Raw genomic sequence first — 26,666 nt, forward strand, 5'->3', positions numbered from 1 at the left:
ATGTCTGGACTGAAGTGACCTTGATATCTTACTTCCATGGTAGACATCTCCTGGTGGAAACTTTTCACCATGCTCATCACTCACAGCTCACGTATTTGACAGAAAGAAGGTAAGACATGAATGCAAGAAATGCATCTTTAGTGACATTCAGTGAGATGTTGGAAGGCTCTTAGCAAGTTGTCCACAACTTGTGCATAGTTGTCGGCTCTGTGGTTCCCAAGAAAGTTGTGCACAACAAGCACAGATGCATACCAAGCTGCTAGTTCTCGTTCTGCGGGCTCGAGTCTGAAATGTGAATCTCGAATCAACTTTCACATTTCTTGTCAAAATGAAGACTCCTGCTTTCAGTTTTGTGTCAGTTTTCATCTTTCCAAACTTTCCTTTTAGGTACTGAAAACCATGGTTTGTTTTATCCTTCACTGCAAAAAACTGTTTCAGAAGACCCAGTTTGTTATGGAGTAGAGGTAGGTAACTCTTATTACAATCCACAAGAGGTACATGTGGAATGTTGTGCTTTCTGACTATGGGTAAATTTCTGGGTGCTAATTTCTTACTTTGTAGTGATTCTTGTCATTGCAACTATTCCACAGGCAATGAAAGTGCATGTGCTTTGTGTACCCAGTCTGCATTCCTAACAGAAGGGCTGCAACCTTCGAATCACTGCAAATATTCCAGTTATGCTCAGAGTACTTAATCAGCATCAAGAGAGTGTTCATTGTTTTGTAGGTTTCGTTCATTCCCACAGCATGAGCAATAGGAATTGATGGCTTCAGGTTGTCATTGTGTAGTAGTGCAGCTTTGAGACAGCTTGAGCTAGAGTCAATAAGAAGTCTGTACTCTTTTGCCATGTACACGTTACCTATTTCCTTTATGGGTCCTGTTACATCATGACAAAAGCAAACACCACATTCAACAGCGTAGTATGCTGTGAATTTCATGTGGTGATCTTGAAAGTGCATAACTGTAGCACCTCTCTTGAGTAAGTTCGAGTCCTTCAGTCTGGAACCCAACTTGAGACTTTTCTTTCGACAGGGACACATAGTGAACTAGGTCGTCCAGTTTCGCTTTGGTGATCAAATGTGGCTTTTTAATGTAATTGTCAGGATCATGTATTCCAAGGCTCCAGCATCACTGTCATTGCCCTCAGCATCACTTTCTTCATTGTTCATTGCATCGGATGAAGGAGGAATTGGTACTTGGTAATCTGTACCATGCGCCACAGTCTTTAGCGCAGACTGACAATCTGAAGAAATGATTTTTGACGTGTTATTCTTGCATTTGATTTTGCTTACCATTTAACCATTGGGTTAGGTCGGAGTAACAGACTTGCAACAGAGATGAGGAGCCCAGGATTTTGTTTGACCTTCCATTTCACATCCCAAGTAATGTTTGTAAGCTATAAGCAGCTTTCTGGTCATGATCTTCCACTGGTTGGATGTTGTATACTTGCCACAAATGCGGCAAAAGAAGACCGGACAAATCACACAACTGTGCCTATTTGTCTTTTGTTTACTAAATCACAATATACCGAATTACCAAATCGCTTTATATGAAATAACTTATATGCATGTTACTGGGACTGTTGATTAATAAAACACAGAACCACACTAGCACGAACTATTCTCTAGTCATGTCTGAATCAGACTGATTGACAAACAGGAGAAATTGCATGTGAACTAATTTTATAAAACATTCTGAAACCTGCATGCATGCCATAGATTGTGGACAAGTTAGAACTTGTCACAGACTAGTCAGAACATTTCCAAACCTGCTTGTTTGTCTTCACTACAGTACATGTATCTTTTGACAGATGCATAAAGCAGAGTAATGCTGAGAATACACACACTCACACATTCGTACATTAAACACGGCTCAGTGATGCAGCTACATAACCCATGTACTGTCTTTTAATATCTTATCACTTTCAGCTGTAACTTTAATTCCATATGCCATACAAGATTTCTGATTGAAGAATCGGAATCAGCACACCATATTACACAACACTTGCATTATTTTCACACAGGTAGTATTCTCTCATGACGTAAACTCTCCTTTTTTGAATATGATACCACAATTTTAAAAAATTTTGAGATCACTTTAAAATTTATTTTTGTTTCAACCACATTCATCTCAGTTCATTTTAACGGGTGCTAATAACCTTCTGCTTGATTTCGCTAATGCTCAATGTCCCTCCCACACCACCACCACCACCACTAAAAATATATTTATTGATGAAGAATAAGCAAGGATATTTGTATGTGATTTATGAAGTAGTTCAATTTCCTTCATGTAAGAAACTTGACCTTCAGCTTGTGTTCAGTAACTTGTTACTCAGCTGGTCTCTGTTGAAATACTATCTTACCTGTTGTAAATAGTTTTTCCTTCTCATTTCATTATGTCCTCCTCCATCCCCCCCAATCCCTCAAATCCTTCACCCTGTAATGCTCCCTCTCCATACCATTATCATTTCTTTATGTTAAATTATATACTCTGTTTAAATGGAAAAGGCTGACACTGAAAATCTTGCTTGAAACCTAGAGAAGCTGCTACTCTGAAAAAGTTGTAATTTAATTTTATTCTTGATTTTCTGAAGAAAGTAATTTTAACCTTATGTCAGGCATTGGCATCTTAAAGACTTCTCCACTTTTGTAGTTCCAGTCCCAGTTCCAGTCCAGAAAGCACAAGCAGCTCCCAAACGGAATGTTCAAAGGCAAACACGAGTTGTGGAGGACAGCATAATAACAAGACCGGAATGGTTGTCTAGTAAAAAGGGTAATTGCTTTTAATATGTTAACCCTCACACCTACTGCTTGATTTTACTGTTAAAAATTAATTTCATAAGAATGTAGTTTCTTGTTTGCTTTAAGGTGTGGGTCAGTCCATTTCAGATCACACAATATAAATCAAATTTGTTGCTTAACATTTTTTTTTTCACTATTTTTTTGTATCATGAGTTCCCTATAGGTAGACAGTCACAAAACACAGTAAGAAAAATTTTTGTAAGCCATAGTTTTTTCCTGGCAGCCATTTTTAAATTGGTGATTGGGCCAGGTTTAATGGAAAACATAGTTTTGCAGGAAGTTGCCAAGTTATTTTAAAAGATAACAAAATAATTCAAAAACCTCTGTGTGATTGTTCAGTTTCTCCCAGGGTATTTCTTGTTCGAACAGTCCATGAGTGTACTGCCAGTCCACAGTGTCCAACAGGCACAATATTTCGGCAATCAGACATGTTGCCATCATCAGGTGCGCTGATGAACTGAGCTCTTCATTTTCTCCCGGCGTATTTCTTGCTCAAACAGACCACGGGTGTACTGCCGGTCCATAATGTCCAACAGGCACAATATTTCAGCGATCAGGCATGTCGCCATTGTCAGGTGCGCTGACGAACTGAGCCCAACTTCAGGAGCTCAGTTCATCAGCACACCTGACGATGGAGACATGTCTGATCGCTGAAATATTGTGCCCGTTGGAAACTATGGACCGGCAGTACACCTGTGGACTGCTTGAGCAAAAAACCACTGTGTTCAACATGAACTACAGGCTTACACTTTTTTTAAAATTTTATATCCTGCAAGACACTCAGTCAAACTATTTCTGCAAAGACTGGGAAAAAAATTATCAATCATTACTTTTGATGAAGGAAGAGAGACTCAGTAATAATATGTTAATTCTGTGTTGAGTATTTACATAACTATATGTAGTATAAGTTTTAGTCCTGAGAATGTACTCCTGTTTTTCCTAGAGCTTTTAAAAAATGGCCAAAAGCCTTTTAAAGCCAATTTTCGCATGTCAATATCTAAAAAGGGACTGAATGAAAACAAGTGAGCATTTTAGAGAATTTTTTTATACTCATACGAATATCTCACAGAAATGTATGACAAACTCAACTACAGTGAGAGTAATAGAGCAGTGAACTTCGGTAAAAATGCAACACTTCTACATGCTTGTTCAGTGCCACATTAACAAAGGCTTGAAATTATTACAATTGACATTGGTTGAATAATGTTTTAATCATTGCAATAAATGATCAAATATTTCTACTTCTAAATAACAGTAGGTAGTGACAAGAGCAAGTACGAGTTGTAATTCTTAACTTACTGACATTTGTTGTACTACACTTGCGTACAGATTACACACATTAATGTTTCTCTATGTATTGAGATTTAAAATTTTAGTTGTAACTACTTGCCAGCTGCAATTTCCATTAGAGAGTTAAACAAAGATGATATTTCATTGCATAGTTTATCAGTTATGGTGTGTGTTCTACCAGGCACTGTTGTGAGTTCCAATGGAGTCATTTTTCATACTATTTTCTTTGCAGGCACCAAAGTCAATGAGAGTTTTGCCAGTGTAGACTTTAACTCTCCCATTTGTAACTATTTTCAGGAATAACAGATTGTTCAAGTATTCAGTATGAGCTGTTTTGTAGGTGAACTAATAAGTGAACATTGCCATGAACAACCCTACAAGAAAGCAGAAAGCAGTATTGACGCGCAAGTCACCGAAGTGGCGTCAGATCGAAAGACTTGCACCAGGCGAGCGGACTACCCGACGGTAGGCCCTCGTCACACGCCATTATTATTATTAGCAGAAAGCAGTGCCTAAAGAATTGCAGCTGAAGAACAATTTCTGCTAAAATTAACCATTTCAAAAGAAATTACCAATATTTGCCATTAACACAAAGATAAATATTTAGACAAATGCAACCACATTTTTGGGAAATAATGTTGTGACCCATTTGGTACTAAGAAAAAAGTTAAAAATGGTTTGCATAAAATAGTGATTGAACATCTTTCTAAGAGTAAAAATGTGAATATTAAGTTAATTCCTGGACAAGCAATATGTCTAACATGTGCATCAAGAATGGTTGTAGAAAAACCAATCGAAGAAGCAGCAAATAGTGTCAAAAATGACCGTGAATTTCTTTCTGGGCCTTTTGAATGTGTTGAGAATAATGTGTTGCATCAAGGAGAATCCATTTGTAAAACTCTGGAATTATCTCCTTTGTGTAAAATAATGAAGCTTAACACAGAACACCGACAAAGAGAAACTGATAAAATCACAAGTGCAGTCAAGCAAAAATTGCAAGAATGTTTCCATAATTACTTAGAATCTCAGAATCAAAATATTATAGAAAAAGTGCAAAGTGAATATGATATCTTATTACCAAATAATGAAAAAAAGTCAAAATTTCTTGTAAAGATCATGAAATTAAGATAATTAACCTCTTGCCAAGATCATGGCCTAAGAAAAAAATTATTGAGGAATTTGAAGCATCTGAATACATGGTGAAGTTAACTAGGCAGCTAGTAAAGGCTCAAGGTACCTTACCACATCAAGATGCCAGCAAAGTAAATGAAGTTGTTATTGTGTTAAAGACTTCTATGAGGATGATGAAAATAGTTTATGTCCTGGTAAGAAAGTGTTTTTCAACTGTAGTTAACAATGTTAAGGTGCAGAAGCAGAAAAGGTTAATTCTTCTCTCGCTGAATGATCTCTACAGCCTCTATAAACAGAAATATCCAGATCACAAAATTGGCCACTCTATGTTTTGCATTCTATCACCAAAGTGGTGTGTTCTTCTGGGTTCATCGGAACTATAATGTATGCGTTTGTAAGCATCATAAAAACACAAAGCTTATGATGGAAGGAGCAAAGCTTAATGCAAATTATAAAGACCTGATAGCTTTCATGGTATGTGACATTAATATTAAAATATGTGTGCTTGACACCTGTGAAGACGTCTTAAAAAAGGAACTTGGTATCTTGCCTGACAAAGTAATTTTCAAACAAAGCTGAGCTTATTGCACAGGTAATGCCCAGTGATGAATTTTTACATTCTCTTGTTGATAAGCTGGTGCTTTTAGCATCCCATTACTTTATCTCAAAAGCTTAAGGCCCAGATTTCAAGGAAACAAATGAAAACCTGAAAGAAACCCAGTGCGTAGTGACTGGTGATTTTGCAGAAAACTATACAGTTACAGTATAGGATGAAATTCAAAGTTTTCATTGGACTAATGCACAAACGCATGGCATCCATTTGTCATCTGCTTTAAAAAAGAAGACAAATTATGTTGCAAATCTATTTATATAATTAGTAACCACCTTGATCACAATACCACAACTGTGTATACGTTTCAACATCATCTCATTAGGGAAATTAAGAATATCATACATAATGTTGAAATGGTCATTAACTTTAGCAATGGTGCAAGCAGCCAGTACAAAAATAAGGAACACTTCATTACTGTTTGACAACATAAAAATGACTGGTTTACTAGCAGAGAGGAATTTCTTTGCCTCATCACATGGAACAAATTCTTGTGATGGGATAGGCAGAACAACAAAATGAGAACAAGCCATCACAGATATGTCCTCATAACTGAAAACCAAATAAGATGTATTGTTACTTGCAAAGCCTCAAACTTCGATGATCATCAGACCTCAATAGTTTTTACAAACATCATATTTCATAAATAATGACTTAGTTGTTTGTAAGATGAGAAGTGGTAGCTTGGAAAAATGGAAGACAAAAGTGAACATACAGGGTGCAAATGCTCTGGGACAACCGGGAAAAACCTGGAAATTTTTTCATCCAGGAGAAAACCAGGGAAAACTTGGGAATTTTTTGGAATTCTGGGAATTTTTCATTGTTTTAGTCTTCAGTTAAACTTTTATACTTTTGACTGGTTAGAGCTAATAAACTGCAATATGTGTCAAGGCTTTAGGACAAAGACTATGGAATACTTCAAACCAATAAACTGCTGTCAATGAGCATGACGTTACAACTGTTGACATTAAGTTCATTTGAGCAGTTGGCCACAGGCTCACGCACGTGCACAGTTGAGTTGCGTATGGGCAGTACCTTCTCCCGCTTCCAGCTACTTGAAGTGTGGCTGTTTACTGTATCAGCAGTAGCAACAAGCAGCTAGATGCTACCCAGGAATATTTTTTTGGTGCGTCCAAGCTGCCAGATTTGTGCATGTCCATAGCAGTCTGGGTTCTAGTGGGGAGGGGTTAGTCTCCATGTAAGCTGTGTTTACGTTTAGTGATTTAGCTGTTTCCGCTTTGTTTACACTTCTCACATCAAATGAAAATGAAATGGATTTCTGTGGTTGAGAGCTATCAAGTGAATTAAAATACATTCACATAATTATGGAAGGCTAACATATGTTATTAGTTTCAGTTTTCTGATTTTATTTTACTTCCATGTTTTTGGCAGTCAGTCGCTTTGCAAAACAGTGGGGGCTATTTTTGTCCAGTTGCTAAATAAATGTGGCTTTCATTAATCTCTTCCCCAGAGGCAGTCAGTTTATTAGAAACAGTGTTTCATTTTGCATTATTGGCTAGTTTCAATGTGTCACTGAATTTCAAGTGCAGATTTTCAACTTCTGGTATGTATGGCATTATGCTTCATCCTGAAAACCACGCTGAAAAGCTTAATATCAGGATGGGGTCTACTTCATTGTGAATCTGGACATACGAATTTGCACTTTCAGCTGAATTATGCGTTTTAGTATGGTTTAGGAATTCTAATGCTCTGGGAGTATCCTACTTCTTTTATGACATCATGTAAGATCTCTAATGCTATATATGTATGAACATATGGGCTTCCTACGTCATCGTAGCTGCCCACACGCCGTAACGCCTGTTTTTTGGTTCTCTCTGGTAACTTGTGAAATGAAGCTATTTCTAACAGGTCATGGGAAAATATCGTGAATGGCGATTTGAAAAGTGTTAGTTTCAAAGTAAGTTTCCTTTTATGGAAGATGAATTATGTTACATCTGCGAATGTGCAATTAATTTCTTAAATCACAGAGCATTTAACTCTCATTTAATACTTAACACATTGAGGACTAGCCTCTTAAAATAATTTCAAGCCCAGAAGACCAGACATTGTCTTTATTTAAAATTTTACTGGTAATTTTGTGTAATGTATCTTAAAGTGTAACACACACAAAAAAGACCAATATTATACGTGAAAGCATAACTTATCTTGTAGCTACACTATGTTCGTTTAATTTAAACCATTAACTTTTTCGGTTTGTGTGTTCACACTACTTAGCAGTGATGTTACTGTTGGCGGACTACATCACGTCGGATGCTCTGAGTATCTGCTGTCATTGGCTGGAGAGATCATGTGACATGAGCTGTGACTGTCTTACAAAAGCACATTTCACTCCCGATTTCAATGCTTCAGAAACTAATGTGCTGTTTCAGATCTCTACTTTCATAATACAAATAAAAAATGTATGCATCGTAAATGTTGCTGCGCATCAGATCTTTCTAAAACTTTTTGCCAAGGTTTTTCGTTTTCCGAAGTTTCACGGTAATGTATAAAACCTTTACCACTCAAAGGATTGAAATTTTTAGGGCTCCAAGGGAAAGTATAGTGTCACTTATCATGGAAAAGGTGTATTTTTCACCTTGGAAGAAGTGTATTTTCCCATGGGAAAAAGTGTGTTTTTAACTGGAAAATCCAGGAAATATCAGGGAATTTTTTGTTCTTGTCCACGGATATGCTCTGACACAACAGTGATGTTTTGGTACCTTTTTTTCACCCTTCGGAACCAAAAACTGCCTTTCAACTTTGCTTGGATGCCTGCAAAGAAAATAGTATGAAAAGTGACTCCACTGAAACTCACAACAGTGTCTTGTAGAACACACAACATAACTGGTAAACTGTGCAATGAAACATCATGTTTAACTCTGTAACGGGAATTGCAGCTGGCAAGTGGTTACAACTAAAATTTTAAATCTAAATACAGTGTGTATATAAAGTCTGGGAACACTTTCAATTATGTATTTCACAAGAACCAAACATTGTACAGATATCATACAAATGTCATGTTGAAGAGAAACCCTGAAAGCTTTTTTTTTTTTTTTTTGTGTATACCACCACAGCGTAGTTTGGTAATTTGCCGATAGTCCTCACTAGTCACAAAACAAGGTGAGTTCAGGTGGTGAGCGAGCTTTCTGTGTGTTGGAGTTCGACAAAAACAAGTGTGCTACAGCTGTTCAATGGATGTTTAGAACCAAAACAATGTTTTGTGACTGTCAGGAAAATAAAAAATATTGAGAGCAACATTGCCTGGATGATTTGAAATGGATTGACCTGTACTGTACAATATGGCGGGCAGTCTCCATGCAGTTTTATCATTGCAATATGTTTCTTAATGTTTGATATCAGGTATATATTTTGAGAAGTGATACTAATCATCAACCTTTGGTAAACAGTGCTACAGTTTCTGTTAGATAACAATTATTTAATGTAAAGAACAAGGAATTTTTTGTAAAAGGAGGCATGTCCAGAATTGTACGAAAATGCACTATATTTATGAAAAATATACAGTTTCACAGATGTACTTCAAACTTCATTTTCCAGTGTAGTCACCATCTATCTCATTGCATTTGTGGAGCTGAGGTATGAGTTTTCTGATACCTACTTCAACCACTCTCAGAACCACTGAACATTGTCATCGGTAGGAAACCCTCTTTTACACCTGCATACAAACTCATAGTGGTGAAAATATGAAGGTGACAGATCAGGGCTGTGGTTGATGATGTCCCAACAGTATGAACCCAAGAGTTGCCTTATGGCATTGGCTGTGTGGGGATGTGGATTATCATGCAACAAGCACATTTACTTCATTAACTTAACTGCTTTTTTTGTTCTATATCACACTCTGTTGTGTTTGTAGGATTTTACAGCACTGTGCAGCATTAATCATTTCTTGTTGGTGCAAAAATTCTATGAGAAGTAACACTTAATGGACCCAAAGTTTTGAATTTTTTCACTGATGATTGTGTTTCCATTCCAGGGGTGTAGTAGGCCACATATCACCATTCACAGCAGAATCAAGGAATTCTTTGTCTTAGTTTGAAGAAGTCAAGAAACTCCCATGAAGATGTCATTCTGTTGACTTTGTGTTGATATGTGAACTGTTTTGGTTCCCATCTCACACACAGTTTTCGAAAACTAAGTGTTTGAGTAATGATTTCATGCAGAAGAGATTTCAAGATTTCTGGAAACATTGTGTTCATCTCATCCAGAGTCAATTGGTGATCACAATGAATCATTTTTTTATCGATCTTGTTCACCATCTCATCAGCCACAATTGGGGAATGCCAGCTTCTTCATCATGAACATCCTTTCTGCCATCTGTAATCTCATTAGTATCATTCATCACACCATCCCCACAAACAAGATTAATTTCACTGAAAATCTCAAACAGCACATTTCCGTTTCCAAGAAGAAACTGGATTATGCTCCTCATGTCGCAGCTTGTGGGCTTCAGAATAGACACATTCAATTCAGCACAGCACTGAACTCAGAGAAATGAGCGTGCCTTCTACTGACATCACCTTGTCGTTGAATTCAGTGCTGCCAACAATATCCGTTTGGGCATCAGAGACTCAATTCTGTTATTTTCTGGACATGCCTCATAGCTTTCTCAGTTATTATTTCTAGGCATATGTCACTGCAAGTTACTATTTTTACTTGTATGACCATGGAAGCAAAGATTTAAGTAAAGTCTCACCCAACCAAAAATATGTCTCCATTTTCTAGGAAAGTCTGGAACCACAATCCGGATGAATACAAATTACTTCAAACTGACGTCAATAACAGACTTTATGTTGTACCAATACCGTGTTGACTTTGCACCAGAAGAGGAAACTACAGCTGCAAAAATACAGTTGTTGAAAATCCATAAGGAAGCTTTGGGAGGATACATTTTTGATGGAAGTGTAATGTTCACAGCAAAGAAGCTAGATAAAGATGTGAGTTAGGCATGAATTATATACTAATTAACTTCAATATCACAAGAAGATACTGTGTATTCCATATGTAAACATGTTTGAGATCTCTATGATTTTTGCTTCCAAAACATGTTTCCTCTTACTGAAAAACTCTTTGTGGCTCTCCAGTTGGAAAGGGGTGGATTGTGCGAGGTTTAGTTAGTGACCTATCCCTTATTTTTCAGATGTCTAATGTGCCTACTGAAGGTATTAAATTGGTTATCAATATTGGGATAGTTGGCTTCACAACAGTCATTTCATTATGTTCCGATGGAGCATGCTGGAACATACTATTGGAGGTTCTACATAAATTATGTATTTTGTATCAGAGTTTCTGCTTGACATACTTTTTGATATTTAAAATTTGCATTTATTGTACATTGTCTTATTTTTAAGGTAAAAAATGTTTGATACTAGATGTTTCTGAAGTGTCTTATTTTTAAGGTAAAAAATGTTTGATACTAGATGTTTCTGAAGTGTATCCTTTGTTCTTGTCTTATTTTTAAGGTAAAAAATGTTTGATACTAGATGTTTCTGAAGTGTATCCTTTGTTCTGATATCAGAACACGCACACACACAAACGTACGTTTTTCACGTTAGATGTATTGTGCTGCCACCTACTGCCACATATCAGCGACCTCAGTAGTCATTAGAGAGCAGAATGGGGCACTCCTGGGAACTCGTGGTCAGATGGTTGGGAGTCACTTGTTTCATACGTCTGTACACCAGATTTCCACACTCCTAAACATCCCTAGATCCATTGTTTCTGATGTGATAGTGAAGTGGAAACATGAAGGGACATACACAGCACAAAAGCGTAGAGGCCGACTTCGTCTGTTGACTGACGCAGACTGCCAACAGTTGAACAGGGCTTTAATGTGTAATAAGCACACATCTATCCAGATCATCACACAGGAATTCCAAACTGCATCAGGATCCACTGCAAGTACTATGACAGTTAGGTGGGAGGTGAGAAAACTTGGATTTCATGGTCAAGTGGCTGCTCATAAGCCACACATGACGCCGGCAAATACCAAACGACGCCTTGCTTGGTGTAAGGAGCATAAACATTGGACGACTGAACAGTTGAAAAACATTGTGTGGAGTGACAAATCATGGTTCACAATGTGGCGATTCAATTACAGAGTGTGGGTATGGCGAATGCCCGATGAACCTCGTGTGCCAGCGTGTGTAGTGCCAACACTAAAATTCGGAGGCGGTTGTGTAATGGTGTGGTCGTGTTTCTCATGGAGGGAACGTGAACCCTTTGTTTCGCCTGGTACTATCACAGCACAGGTCTACATTGATGTTTTAAGCACCGCCTTGCTTCCCACTATTGAAGATCAATTCAGGGATGGCGATTGCATCTTTCAACATGATCGAGCACTGTTCATAATGCACAGCCTGTGGCGGAGTGGTTACACGACAGTAACTTCCCTGTAATGGACTGGCCTGCACAGAGCCCTGACCTGAATCCTATAGAAGACATTTGGGATGTTTTGGAATGCAAACTTCATGCCAAGCCTCACTGACCGATACCTATACGTCTCCTCAGTGCAGGGCTCCATGAAGAATGGGCTGCCATTCCCCAAGAAACCTTCCAGCATCTGATTGAACATATGCCTGCGAGAGTGGAAGCTGTCACCATGGCTAAGGGTGAACCAACACCATATTGAATTCCAGCATTACCTATGGAGGGCACCACGAACTTGTAAGTCATTTTCAGCCAGCTGTACGGATTATGGGAGAGAGAGAGAGAGAGAGAGAGAGAGAGAGAGAGAGAGAGAGAGAGAGATGTATAACCCTGAAGATGCATATGTGACAAAAGAATAGTTATTGAAATTTATATTATGAATGCTGGTATGGACAAAATCAGTAAAGTTTTAATGCCAATTCTAATAGAAATGGACCATGGTCTTTGACAAGGTATGGGTGCCTTTGGTAGTCAGTGATACAGGCAGCTATGCCGTTGGTGCAACCGCAATGTAGAGGTATCTGTGGACTAACCTGCTGTTCCTGAAGAGGGGCTGCAGCCTTTTCAGTTCTTGCAGGGGCAACAGTCTGGATGATTGACTGGTAACATCAGCCAACATGGTCTTACTGTGCTGATACTGCAGTTGCCTGAAAGTGAGAGGAAACTGCAGCTATCATATTTCTGAAGGACATGCAGCTCTAGTGTATGGTTTAATAATGGTAGCACCTTCTCGAATAAAATATTCCAGAGCTAAAAGACGATGCCATTCAGAATACTGGCAGGGACTGTTCAAGAGGCTGGCATTCTACAGGTCATAGTGTTGAATATTAGATCCCTTAATTTGGTAGGTAGGTTAGACAATGTAAAAAGTGAAATGTATAGTTCGAAGTTCAGTCAATATGGCGTCATTAGGGAAGTGAGTGACATTTTGCTCTTGCCGGAAACGCAAAAAACAAACAGCAAAAAGCGGGTGATGAAAGGTATATTGTGTATAAAATGCAACTACTGGCTACACGAAAAGTGTGTGAAGGTAAACCTGAAGTTCATCAGTGATGATATTTCGTGGACATGCCAAGTTTGTTTACGTGCTGAAACAGCCAAACTTTTAAATACAGTAGACTCAAAAAATGAAGTTATAAAATTGCTACAAGAGGCTATTGAGCCGTTAAAAACAGAAAATATGCACATAAAGAAAGAAAATAATAGGTTAATATGTGAAAAGCAGCTCTGCATGTGTGAAATCCATCAAATAGAATCATAAGCCTCAGAAATGAAACTATAAAGAGGGTACAAGACGACATTGACACTGTAAAAACTGAACTATTTGAGGCAAGGAAAGAAAATTATACACTAATACAAGTAAGGCAGTGCCGTGAGATTGAAAACCACTAAAAACAAATAGGAGACAGCAAAATTACACTTGAATATACGAACTCAAAAAACAATAACATATCCTCAACTGTGAAATCAACGTGCGACCAGGGATTAGAGTGCAATAACTTGGCAAACATTTCAAAAATATTGCAAAACAAATGGCTACAGAACAGGACATGCAACACAAACGAAATTACAAAGGTATTTTTATGCATGTTGGAACAAACTCACTTAAAAGCAGCAGTGAAGATGAATTAGTGAATGAAACAAGAAACATGATTCGTGCAGCAAGACGTCTTTATGAAGGATCCAGGCTCATACTTAGCAGAATCATAAAAAGGAGGTCAGTGAGTGACAAATACATATCCAAAATAAACAGCGCCATGAAACAAAAGTGTAATTGTCTTGGTGCTATCTTCATAGACCCAAACAAATTCCTGTGTGAAAATTGTCTGGGAAAGGATGGCACATATTTAAATAGATTAGGTTCGGTAACACTCAGCAGAATGTATGCAGATGTTTGTAAAATCATTAGAAACAAGGGAAATTAACATTGTATAGTGGGGGTGAAAAATCAGGAAATCTGATATCCACAAAAAACAGCGATAACAAAAAAGAATATAGGACAAAAACAAACATATAATCAGGATATTCAGTTATAAAAATAATGCACCACAATATACAATACACAACTAAATGAGCATGAAATTCTAAATCTTACTGTTGCAAATTACAGTGTAACAGCTAGTTCATGCAGCAGGAATAGTAAGGGTGGTGGAGCTGCTATACTAACCCATAACAATGTAAACAGTAATCACATAAGCAGTCTTGACTTATGTAAAACTAATATAACACTGAAAATGTAGTCAAAGTACCAGGCCAAAAAATAGTTTTATGTAGTTCCTCACTGTACATCTTAAACATCTACAGACTGCCAAATGGGTGCATAGAAAGGTTCATTGAAAACATAGGAGAGCTCTTACATATCATCCTGAGCAAGAACTGTGCAAACACATTGCAAGACATCAATGACAGTATGGAGCTCCTAAACACAATGAAAACATATGGCTTATACAATGCAATAACTACTCCAACACGTATAACTGCAAATTCCAGTACTCAAATAGATCACATCTTCACAAATTTCAGGGACTTTCAGTGCAAAAGTGAAGTTATAGAAACGGCCCTGTCAGACAATGATGCAATAAAAATATGCCTACATGATATCACCACAAATGAAAACACAGAAAAAATGTGGGGGAAAAGAAGCTTAAATGAACAAAACTTAACAGCCCTTAGTATAAAAGTTGAAAAAGAAGGATGGGAATGCTGGAAAAAGACTCTGTCAGTGGATTATAAAGTGACTCATTTTATTGACACACTATTCTACCATCTCAATATTACATGCCCAGTAATAAAAACTAAAGCCAAAAACGCAAATAAAAACAAAAAAATGGATAACAAAAGGCTTTTTGGTCTCTAGGAACAAGATAAAAATGATGCACAGAATATATAAAACTAGCATTGATGAAAACTTTAAGGAATACTACAGAAAATATAAAAGAAAGTATGCTTAAGTACTGCAAGCAGCTAAACGACTAGAATCAAAAAAAGTACATAAATAGTGCTGATAATAAAAGCAAGGCTTGTTGGTCTATTATAAATACAAATCACAAACGCTCCAACTCACAGGAACACAGCAAAGTACAGTTCATGATCAGCAGAAAAACTATAACTGAACAGAATAAAATCGTAAATCTCTTCAATGCCTATTTTGCCACAATATGCCAAAAACTAAAAGAAACAATAAATAATAAAAAAACACAATAACACCTGGAAAACATTTATTAATCCCCTAGGAAAACAATGGCACTTTTCCAAAGTGACAGAAGAAGGAACACTAAAGATAATAAAATACCTAACATAAACAAAGTTATGTGGAATTGACACAATGTCAAGTATAGAAATTAAACACTGTATGCAGTAACTCAAGAAACCTCTTACACAACTAATTAATTCATCATTCCTGGAAGGAACTTTTCCAAAGTGCTTAAAGACAGCACTGATAAAACCAATACATAAAAAGGGTAATGAATACAATCCAGTAAATTATAGGCCTATAGCTCTTTTACCAGTCATATAAAAAATATTTGAACGAGCTTATGCACAGAGACTCGTTGCTTTTCTGATGAAATATGAAATAATCAACAAGAATCAGTTTGGCTTCTAGAAAGATAAATGCACCATAGATGAAATAATAGATCTCATCGAAAATGTCATAACAAACTTGTACTCTAAATAAATTAGTACGAGTATTTATGGATCTAACAAAGGTATTTGACTGTGTAGACCACAAAACTTTGGTAGAAATATTAGGAGTATATGGCATAAGATTAAATGCAGGAGACTGGATTCCTCAACAGAGAGTGTTCGTCAGTGACAATGTTATCTTCAGGAGCACCCCAGGAAAGTGACACGGAACCATTATTATTTTCTATATACATATATGATTTGGCAGAGGGTAGATGGCAGTCTGTGGTTGTTTGCTTATGATGCTTTGGTGTACAGGAAGGTGTCAAAGTTTGAGTAAAGGTAGGAGGATACAAGATGACTTAGACAAAATTTCTAGTTTTTGTGAATCCATTGTGGACACTGGACAGCATCTGATCAAATATTTAACAATGAAATTTGCCAAACAGGCGTGCATTTGAGATGTTACTTTATTTTATTTTCGCTACCACATTTGGCAGTAAAGATGGCTTAATGAATTGCCAAAACTGGTAGCGAAAATAAAATAAAATAAGATTTCAATTGCATCGCTGTTTGGCAAATTTCATTGTTAAATAATAAATTTCTACTTGCTGTGATGAATGGCAGCTAGCTCTAAATGTAGAAAAATGTAACTTACTATTAATGAATAGGAAAAACAAACCCATAATGTTTGAATGCAGTCACCTCATTTAAATATCTGGGCAGAACATTACAAAGCGATATGAAATGGAATGAGCATGTGAGGAGTTTGGTATGGAAAGCAAATTGTTAACCCCAGTTTATTGGGTGGATTTTAGGAAAGAGAATTTCATCTGTAAAGGAGATTGCATATAAGGCACTAGTGCAAGCTATCCTGGAATACCAATCAAGTATTTGAGATGTGCACCACATCGTATTAAAGGAAGTTGTTGAAGTATTTCAGAGGCAGGCTGCTAGATTTGTTACTGGCAGGTTCAAACAACATGCAAGATACAATACTTCAGGAACTCAAATGGGAATCCCTGGAAGAAAGGTGGCATTCTTTTTGAGGAACAGTAATGAGAGAATTTAGAGAACTTGCATTTGAAGCTGATTGCAGAGCGATTCTACTGCTGCCAACATACGTTTCATGTAATGACCACAAAGATACAAGATATTAGGAATCCAAGAAGAAATTTGGAAAGAAGTGGAGGTTTGCTAATGACATTGTAATTAGGGAAGGACTTGGAAGACCCGTTGAATGGAATGGATAGGTTCTTGGGATAAGATTATAACATGAATTTCAGCAAAAATGAAACAAGGATAATGGAATGTGGTCAAATTAAATCATGCAATGCTGAGGAATTAGATTAGAAAATGAGACACTTATAGTAGTGGAGTAGTTTTGCTATTTGGGCAGTAAAATAACTGATAGTGTCCAAAGTAGAGAGGACATAAAATGCTAAGTGACAATAAGAAGATAAATATTTCTGATGCAAGTAAGTTATTTGTATGGCTTTCAGTCCCACTACTGACCTAAAGTCAACAAAGTTGTTATTTTTTGAGGGTGAGCATGAATTACCCCCTGCCCCCTCCTCGAAATACTCGTTACTGAATATGCTTTGGTATTGCTAGGGTTAAATAGGGAATTGTTCTTGTAGATTCATAGTAGACTGAAAGTATAGTAACAGGGGAGTAAATTATGGTTGAACCATTGTTACCACAAGAAAGTGCTAGTAGAATAATTACTACATTTATGTTCAGTACACATGCCTGTTCATATCATAAATTTTTCATTAATTACCCTTGCTGCTTTTTAGATCTTGGAATTATATTCCACGAGAGAAACTGATGGTACTAAAATGAGAATAACAGTTAGGCTTGTTGGTGTATTATCTACTGGAGATCCACAGTATCTCCAGGTTTTCAATATCTTGGTGCGCCGGTGCCTGCAAGGATTGAATCTACAGTTGGTAATGTATTACACAAAAAACATTGTATGCATAGTTAATCTAGTTCTGTTTGTTTGTTTAAGTTATTGAATGTACCTGCAGATTCAGTTCCAAATAGCATAAAGAATTTATTTAATAACAAGGCTAATGCATGAGATGCGTAACACCATACATTTCTTTATAAATGAGTACACCAGTGATGAGCCAAACGCAACTCCCCTATTGTTTTCTGCCCAGAAAGCAGTATGTTTGTTCTCACTGCAGAGCCATTTGCAAGGCTAAACAAATCTCTAGCATTTTATATGACCTTTTGGTGCAATGGATTGAGTAGTTCATAACTTTGTATTAAAATACGGATCAGTGAAATTGGTGGCTGGAGGAACAGGAATAGAAGGTACTTGTTCCACTGTAGATGCACACTTACCCTACTTACACTTCTGCCACAGGTGGTAATCATCAGAAATCAGAAGGATATATACCATACGGTGCCCATGTACATATTTAAAAACGCACATGTTTGAATGCATTGTTGTGTAAAACTTAACAAAGCAATTGATGAATGTACGTAGGTTTAAGTATTTGAACAAACATACATTTACATTTTTATTTATATAGATGTAAATGTTCGCATATTCAAAATCATAAATATTTGAAAGTTCACCAATTACTTTGAAATTTTGGCACTATGTTGTGTACAAATACATGCTTGTCTTTATGTATATACTGGATGTGTTACATAAATGTAGGTGTATACAATACATAAAGGAGATACTGTAACTCCATGTAAATGGAGCAGCACTGCAGCTGGTTGAAAACTTGAAGAAAATTGCTACCAACAGGCGTAATTTTATTTACCTACCAGTTTCAGTGCCTCATTAGCACAATATTCAGGACCCTGTACACAAAATTAGGTAAATCATTCAGGTGTTAGAGGTGTGAAGGGTCCACTACATTGACTGAGACGTTTTTAGAAGTCTACAGAAACTAGTTGGATATACTGACCCTGGATGATGTACCTACTTTTGTGTACAGGGACCAGAAAATGGTGCCAGAGAGGCCAAAAACTGGTAGATAAATAAAATAATTAATAAAATTATTGCTGTTGATAATCTGTTTTCTTCAAATCAAAATAAAGTAGATATGTTGTTAGCAAAAATCTCATGCTCGTTTGTTTAAAATATTCTATATCTGAAAGTTGTTCACAAGTTCCTTTGAAATTTTAACATCACGTTGCATTCGAATACGCCCTTGTTTTTTGTACTTGATCGCCATACCATATGGTGGTAAAATTGTGATATAAAAACATACATTTATTCAAATGCAACAATGCATTAAAATTTCAAAGCAGTTGGTGAAGATCTTTTGGAATTTACGATTTTGTGCAAACAAACATTTATATTTTTATTCACTTTCTATTCATCAAGTGGTGGCAGGAGAACACACACATAAAAAAAAGTTTTACTTATGCAAGCTTTTGAAGCCAGTAGCTCTTTCTTCTGGAAGAAGGGGTGATGAGGAAGGAAGAAGGGTAAAGGAAAAGGACTGGAAAAGTTTGGGAAAAATGCAAAGTTCAGAAAAGTCACCCAGAACCCCAGGTCAGGGGAGACTTACCAAACAGGATGAGAAGAAAAGACTCAAAAAATGGTTAAAAACTGATTATTTTTGTTATATATTTTTATTCATGTAGATGTACCATGTGTCATTGATTGTCCTGAATCTTCATAATACTGAGTCTACAACTTATCTTAGAAGATGGGTTAAAGAAAGGTAAACCAACATATTTTAGCATTTGCAGATTTAAAGAAAGCTTTGGACAGTGTTGACTGCAATACACTCTATGAAATTCTGAAAGTAGTGGGGATAATATACAGAGAGAAAAAAACTAAGCTACAACTTACACAGAAACCAGACTGCAGTTAAGAGTCAAAGGACAAGAAAGGGAAACTAACGTGTAGTTGAGAAAAGAGTCAGACTGGGCTATAGCCTCTTCCCTATGTTATTTGATGTCTATGTTTAGCAAGCAACAAAGGGAACCATGGAGAAATTTGGAAAGGGAATTATTGTTCAAGGAGAAGAAATAATAACTTTGAGGTTTACTAATGACATTATAAAATCGCTAAGTGGATCTAAGGCTTCCATTCAGTCCCTTGTTGACCAGTCTGGTGGGGCAATTGAAGGTAAGAAAACGAAAGCCAAAGTTTTAAATTTCATATTCAAGAAATTGTTCACACAGGAGAATCATACAAATATACCATCATTTGACTATCTGACAGACTCCTGTTTGGATGACATTGTAATAAGCATACCTGGTGTAGAGAATCAGCTGAAAGTTTTGAAAGGTCCAGATGGCATTCCATTTAAATTTTACAAAGAGTACTGTACGGCATTGGCACCTTATCTAGCTTGCATTTATCGTGAATCTCTCGCCCAGTGCAAAGTCCCAAATGACTGAAAAGAAGCACAGATGATTCCAGTATATAAGAAGGGTAAAAGAAGGGACCCACAAAATTACAGACCAATACCCTAACTTCTGTTTGCTGCAGAATCCTTGAATGTATTCTCAGTTCGAATATAATAAACTTTGTTGAGACTGAGAAGCTTATGCCAATGAATCAGCATTGTTTTAGGAAGCATCACTCATGCGAAAGACCGCTTGCCCTTTTATTACATGACATACTCAGAGCTATGGATGAATGACCATAGACAGACTCCATATTTCTAGATTTCTGGAAAGCATTTTATACAGTGCCCCATTGGAGGCAGTTAATGAAGGTACAAGTATATGGAATAACTTCACTGATATGTGAGTGGCTCGATGACTTCTTAAATAATAGCACCCAGTATGTTGCCCTCAATGGTGAGTGTTCATCAGAGAGAAGGGGGTCGTCAGGAGTGCCCCAGAGACGTGTGATAGAACCTCTGTTGTTCTCTGTATACATAAATGATTTGGCAGACAGAGTGGGCAGTAATCTGTGGTTGTTTGCTGATAATGCCAAGGTGTACAGTAAGGTGTCTGAAGTTGAGTCACTATGGGAAGTTTCCATACACTTAGACAAAATTTTTAGTTGGTGTGATGAATGGCAGCTAGCCCTAAATGTGGAAAAATGTAAGTTAATACGGATGAATAGGAAGATCAAACCTGTGATGTTTGGATACAATATTACTATTGTCCTTCTTGACAAAGACAATTGATTTAAATTTCTGGGCATAATGTTGCAGAGCAATAAGAGGTAGAATGAGCATGTGAGAACTATGGTAGGGAAGGCAAATGGTTGACTTTGGTCTACTGGGAGAATTTTAGGAGAGTGGTTCACTTATAAAGGAGACCACATGTGGGCCCCAGGTGTGACCTATTCGTGAGTACTGTTTGAATGTTAGTGATTCGTACCAGGCCAAATTGAAGAAAGACATCAAAGAATCTCAAAGGCGGAGTGCTGCATTTGTGACCGGTAGATTTGAACAACTCTTAAGTGTAACAGAGATGTTTCAGGAACTCAAATGGGAATCTCTGGAAGGAAAGCGAAACACTATAGAGAAAATTTAGAGAACCTGCATTTGAAACTGACTGCTGAATAATTCTGTTGCTGCCAACATACATTGCGCGTAAGGACCACAAAGATAAGGTACAAGAAATTATGGCTCATACGGAAGCATATGGACAGTCGTTTTTTCATCACTATTTGCTAGTGGAACAGGAAAGGAAATGACTATTAGTGGTACAGTGTACCCTCCACCACGCATCATACAATGACTTGCGGAGTATCTATGTAGATGGAATTTTGTCAGATTTGGCAAAGGGGTTGGAAGAGTAGTAGAATGGAAGGAATAGTGTCTTGAAATGACAAAACAGAAATGAAGGTAATGAAATGTAGTCGAAATAAGACACATGATGCTGAAATAGATTACAAAATTGAATACTAAGAGCATTGGATGAATTTTGTTATTTGAGCAACAAAATAACTGATAATGCCTGAGGTGGAGAGGATATAAAACACAGACTAGAAATAGCAAGAGAAACATTTCTGAAGAAGGGGAATTTGTTAACATATAAAATTTGATGTGTAGCGTTGTATGGAATTGAAACATAGATGATAAACTGTTCAGACAAGAAGAGAATAGATGCCTTGAAATCTGGTTACAGTACCACAGAAAAGTACTGAAGATTAGAATGGTAGATTGAATAACTAATGATGAAGTACTGAATTGACTTGGTGAAAAACGAAATGCTTGGCATAACTTAACTCAAAGAAGGCACCAGGTGATAGTAAAAATTATTGAGGAAACCTTAGGCATGAATACAATATGCAGATTCAGGCAGATGTAGAGTGCAGAGTTATTTAGAGAAGAAGGGGCTGGTACCGGATAGACTAGTGTAGAGAGCTGCATCAAATCAGTCTCTGGTCTGAAGACCACAAGAACATATTCCCTTCGCTTGCTTCATTTTATGCATTTTCATATTTTCTACTTTCATCAGATGTTCATGGCTTTCTACTGTCCCTATGTTTTTGGCTATTTAATTCTCTGTTCCCTTCATTATATCATCTCTTACGGCTACAAATCCACTTTTTTCTGTGTACCCTAGCCTTGTTTTAGTCAATCATAGTCTAATGCTCCCTTTGCAACTTTCAGCAGCCTCTAGTTCTGTCAACTTAGCCAAGTTGCATTATGTTAATTCCATGTGTCTGATTCAAATCATTGTCCACAGAAAAATGGGAAAGATCATGGTTCATGATTTGCATTACATGTTGTTGTTGTTGTGGTCTTCAGTCCTGAGACTGGTTTGATGCAGCTCTCCATGCTACTCTATCCTGTGCAAGCTTCTTCATCTCCCAGTACCTACTGCAACCTACATCCTTCTGAATCTGCTTAGTGTATTCATCTCTTGGTCTCCCTCTACGATTTTTACCCTCCACGCTGCCCTCCAACACTAAATTGGTGATCCTTGATGCCTCAGAACATGTCCTACCAACCAATCCCTTCTTCTGGTCAAGTTGTGCCACAAACTTCTCTTCTCCCCAATCCTATTCAATACTTCCTCATTAGTTATGTGATCTACCCATCTAATCTTCAGCATTCTTCTGTAGCACCACATTTCGAAAGCTTCTATTCTCTTCTTGTCCAAACTATTTATCATCCATGTTTCACTTCCATACATGGCTACACTCCATACAAATACTTTCAGAAACGACTTCCTGACACTTAAATCTATACTCGATGTTAACAAATTTCTCTTCTTCAGAAACGCTTTCCTTGCCATTGCAAGTCTACATTTTATATCCTCTCTACTTTGACCATCCTCAGTTATTTTGCTCCCCAAATAGCAAAACTCCTTTACTACTTTAAGTGTCTCATTTCCTAATCTAATTCCCTCAACATCACCCGACTTAATTCGACTACATTCCATTATCCTCGTTTTGCTTTTGTTGATGTTCATCTTATATCCTCCTTTCAAGACACTGTCCGTTCCATTCAACTGCTCTTCCAAGTCCTTTGCTGTCTCTGACAGAATTACAATATCATCGGCAAACCTCAAAGTTTTTATTTCTTCTCCATGGATTTTAATACCTACTCCGAATTTTTCTTTTGTTTCCTTTACTGCTTGCTCAATATACAGATTGAACAACATCGGGGAGAGGCTACAACCCTGTCTTACTCCCTTCCCAACCACTGCTTCCCTTTCATGTCCCTTGACTCTTATAACTGCCATCTGGTTTCTGTACAAATTGTAAATAGCCTTTCGCTCCCTGTATTTTACCCCTGCCACCTTTAGAATTTGAAAGAGAGTATTCCAGTCAACATTGTCAAAAGCTTTCTCTAAGTCTACAAATGCTAAAAACGTAGGTTTGCCTTTCCTTAATCTTTCTTCTAAGATAAGTCGTGAGGTCGGTATTGCCTCACGTGTTCCAGTGTTTCTACGGAATCCAAACTGATCTTCCCCGAGGTTGGCTTCTACTAGTTTTTCCATTCGTCTGTAAAGAATTCGTGTTAGTATTTTGCAGCTGTGACTTATTAAACTGATAGTTTGGTAATTTTCACATCTGTCAACACCTGTTTTCTTTGGGATTGGAATTATTATATTCTTCTTGAAGTCTGAGGGTATTTCACCTGTTTCATACATCTTGCTCACCAGATGGTAAAGTTTTGTCAGGACTGGCTCTCCCAAGGCCGTCAGTAGTTCCAATGGAATGTTGTCTACTCCGGGGGCCTTGTTTCGACTCAGGTCTTTCAGTGCTCTGTCAAACTCTTCACGCAGTATCGTATCTCCCATTTCATCTTCACCTACATCCTCTTCCATTTCCATAATATTGTCCTCAAGTACTTCGCCCTTGTATAGACCCTCTATATACTCCTTCCACCTCTCTGCTTTCCTTCTTTGCTTAGAACTGGGTTTCCATCTGAGCTCTTGATATTCATACAAGTCGTTCTCTTATCTCCAAAGCTCTCTTTAATTTTCCTGTAGGCAGTATCTATCTTACCCCTAGTGAGATAAGCGTCCACATCCTTACATTTGTCCTCTAGCCATCCCTGCTTAGCCATTTTGCACTTCCTGTCGATCTCATTTTTGAGATGTTTGTATTCCTTTTTGCCTGATTCATCTACTGCATTTTTATATTTTCTCCTTTCATCAATTAAATTCAATATTTCTTCTGTTACCCAAGGATTTTTACTAGCCCTCGTCTTTTTACCTACTTGATCCTCTGCTGCCTTCACTACTTCATCCCTCAGAGCTACCCATTCTTTTTCTACTGTATTTCTTTCCCCCATTCCTGTCAATTGTTCCCTTATGCTCTCCCTGAAACTCTGTACAACCACTGGTTTAGTCAGTTTATCCAGGTCCCATCTCCTTAAATTCCCACTTTTTTGCAATTTCTTCAGTTTTAATCTACAGGTCATAACCAATAGATTGTGGTCAGAGTCCACATCTGCCACTGGAAATGTCTTAAATTTAAAACCTGGTTCCTAAATCTCTGTCTTACCATTATATAATCTATCTGATACCTTTTAGTATGTCCAGGGTTCTTCCATGTATACAACCTTCTTTCATGATTCTTAACCCAAGTGTTAGCCATGATTATGTTGTGCTTTGTGCAAAATTCTACCAGGCGGCTTCCTCTTTCATTTCTTAGCCCCAATCCATATTCACCTATTACGTTTCCTTCTCTCCCTTTTCCTACACTCGAATTCCAGTCACCCATGACTATTAAATTTTCGTCTCCCTTCACTATCTGAATAATTTCTTTTATTTCATCATACATTTCTTCAATTTCTTCATCATCTGCAGAGCTAGTTGGCATATAAACTTATACTACTGTAGTAGGTGTGGGCTTTGTATCTATCTTGGCCACAATAATGCGTTGAGTATGCTGTTTGTAGTAGCTTACCCGCATTCCTATTTTCCTATTCATTATTAAACCTACTCCTGCATTACCCCTATTTGATTTTGTGTTTATAACCCTGTAGTCACCTGGCCAGAAGTCTTGTTCCTCCTGCCACCGAACTTCACTAATTCCCACGATATCTAACTTTAACCTATCCATTTCCCTTTTTAAATTTTCTAACCTACCTGCCCGATTAAGGGATCTGACATTCCACGCTCCGATCCGTAGAACGCCAGTTTTCTTTCTCCTGATAACGACGTCCTCTTGAGTAGTCCCCGCCCGGAGATCCGAATGGGGGACTATTTTACCTCCGGAATATTTTACCCAAGAGGACGCCATCATCATTTAATCATACAGTAAAGCTGCATGCCCTCGGGAAAAATTACGACTGTAGTTTCCCCTTGCTTTCAGCCGTTCGCAGTACCAGCACAGCAAGGCCGTTTTGGTTATTGTTACAAGGCCAGATCAGTCAATCATCGAGACTGTTGCCCTTGCAACTACTGAAAAGGCTGCTGCCCCTCTTCAGGAACCACACGTTTGTCTGGCCTCTCACAGATACCCCTCCATTGTGGTTGCACCTACGGTACGGCTATCTGTATCGCTGGGGCACGCAAGCCTCCCCACCAATGGCAAGGTCCGTGGTTCATGGGGGGGGGGTTGCATTACATATATGAGACATAATTTTGCTTGTGATTAATTTGCAAATTTTACTTTAATGATGCACTTATCTCTTGCATATCTGCCTTTACAGGTTGGCCGTCACTACTTTGATGCCCAGTCAAGTGTGCCTATTAGGAATTACTCTCTTGAGCTCTGGCCCGGATACATAACGTCGATCCGACAGCACGAAGATGAAATACTCATGTGTACAGAAATTACTCACAAAGTCATGCGCATGGAAACTGTACACGACATTCTTAAAAGAGTAGTACAAAACAATCCACAAAATTTCAAGGTAATAATAATTGTTGTAATTAGTAAATGATTGGTCTCTTGTTCATAGCATATTATGATTTCTTTACCACTGAAGGAATTGTAAGAATGAATTAATGAATGGAGAATGAATTCTTTTAAAGAGTGAATGCCAATACATTTTTAGGGAATAATTGCGAGAATGGAACAATATATCATGTTAACTAACTTGAGTGTTGGTTCTTGGTGAAATGTTGTGAATAAGTTAACATTGTGAACATGTGATATATGAGCAAAAAACAGTTGTTTGTTTTTCTTTTTTACTCATATTTAAGGTAAAGAAGAAAAAGCAAAAAAAGGGAAAAAATGTGATTTACTCAAGCTGCACCCTCTCCAAAAACATTTTCTTTTCTTTTTTTTTTATTTTTTTTATTAAGCAAACATGGACAGAAGAGCCTCAATCTCAAAAGATTAGATATTTTATTGTTTGTACTATTTCAAACTGCATATGTGCTCACATTACCTAAAACTGTTACAGAAAAAT

The 26,666-nt window shown here is 37.4% G+C and overlaps 1 protein-coding gene across 1 annotated transcript in view; it reads left to right on the forward strand.

Moving 5' to 3' along the window:
- The first annotated feature begins 1,107 nt into the window (after positions 1-1,107).
- Positions 1,108-26,666, forward strand: part of LOC124596818 (piwi-like protein Siwi) — a 267,140-nt gene continuing 241,581 nt past the window's right edge. Inside the window, exons 1-4 of the mRNA XM_047135901.1 lie at positions 1,108-1,192; positions 10,573-10,784; positions 17,700-17,852; positions 25,962-26,165. Coding sequence (XP_046991857.1) covers positions 1,108-1,192; positions 10,573-10,784; positions 17,700-17,852; positions 25,962-26,165 — 654 coding nt within the window. The remainder of the gene's footprint in view (positions 1,193-10,572; positions 10,785-17,699; positions 17,853-25,961; positions 26,166-26,666) is intronic.

This window comes from Schistocerca americana, chromosome 1 (assembly GCF_021461395.2).
Source record: "Schistocerca americana isolate TAMUIC-IGC-003095 chromosome 1, iqSchAmer2.1, whole genome shotgun sequence".
NCBI classification, from domain to species: Eukaryota; Metazoa; Arthropoda; class Insecta; order Orthoptera; family Acrididae; genus Schistocerca; species Schistocerca americana.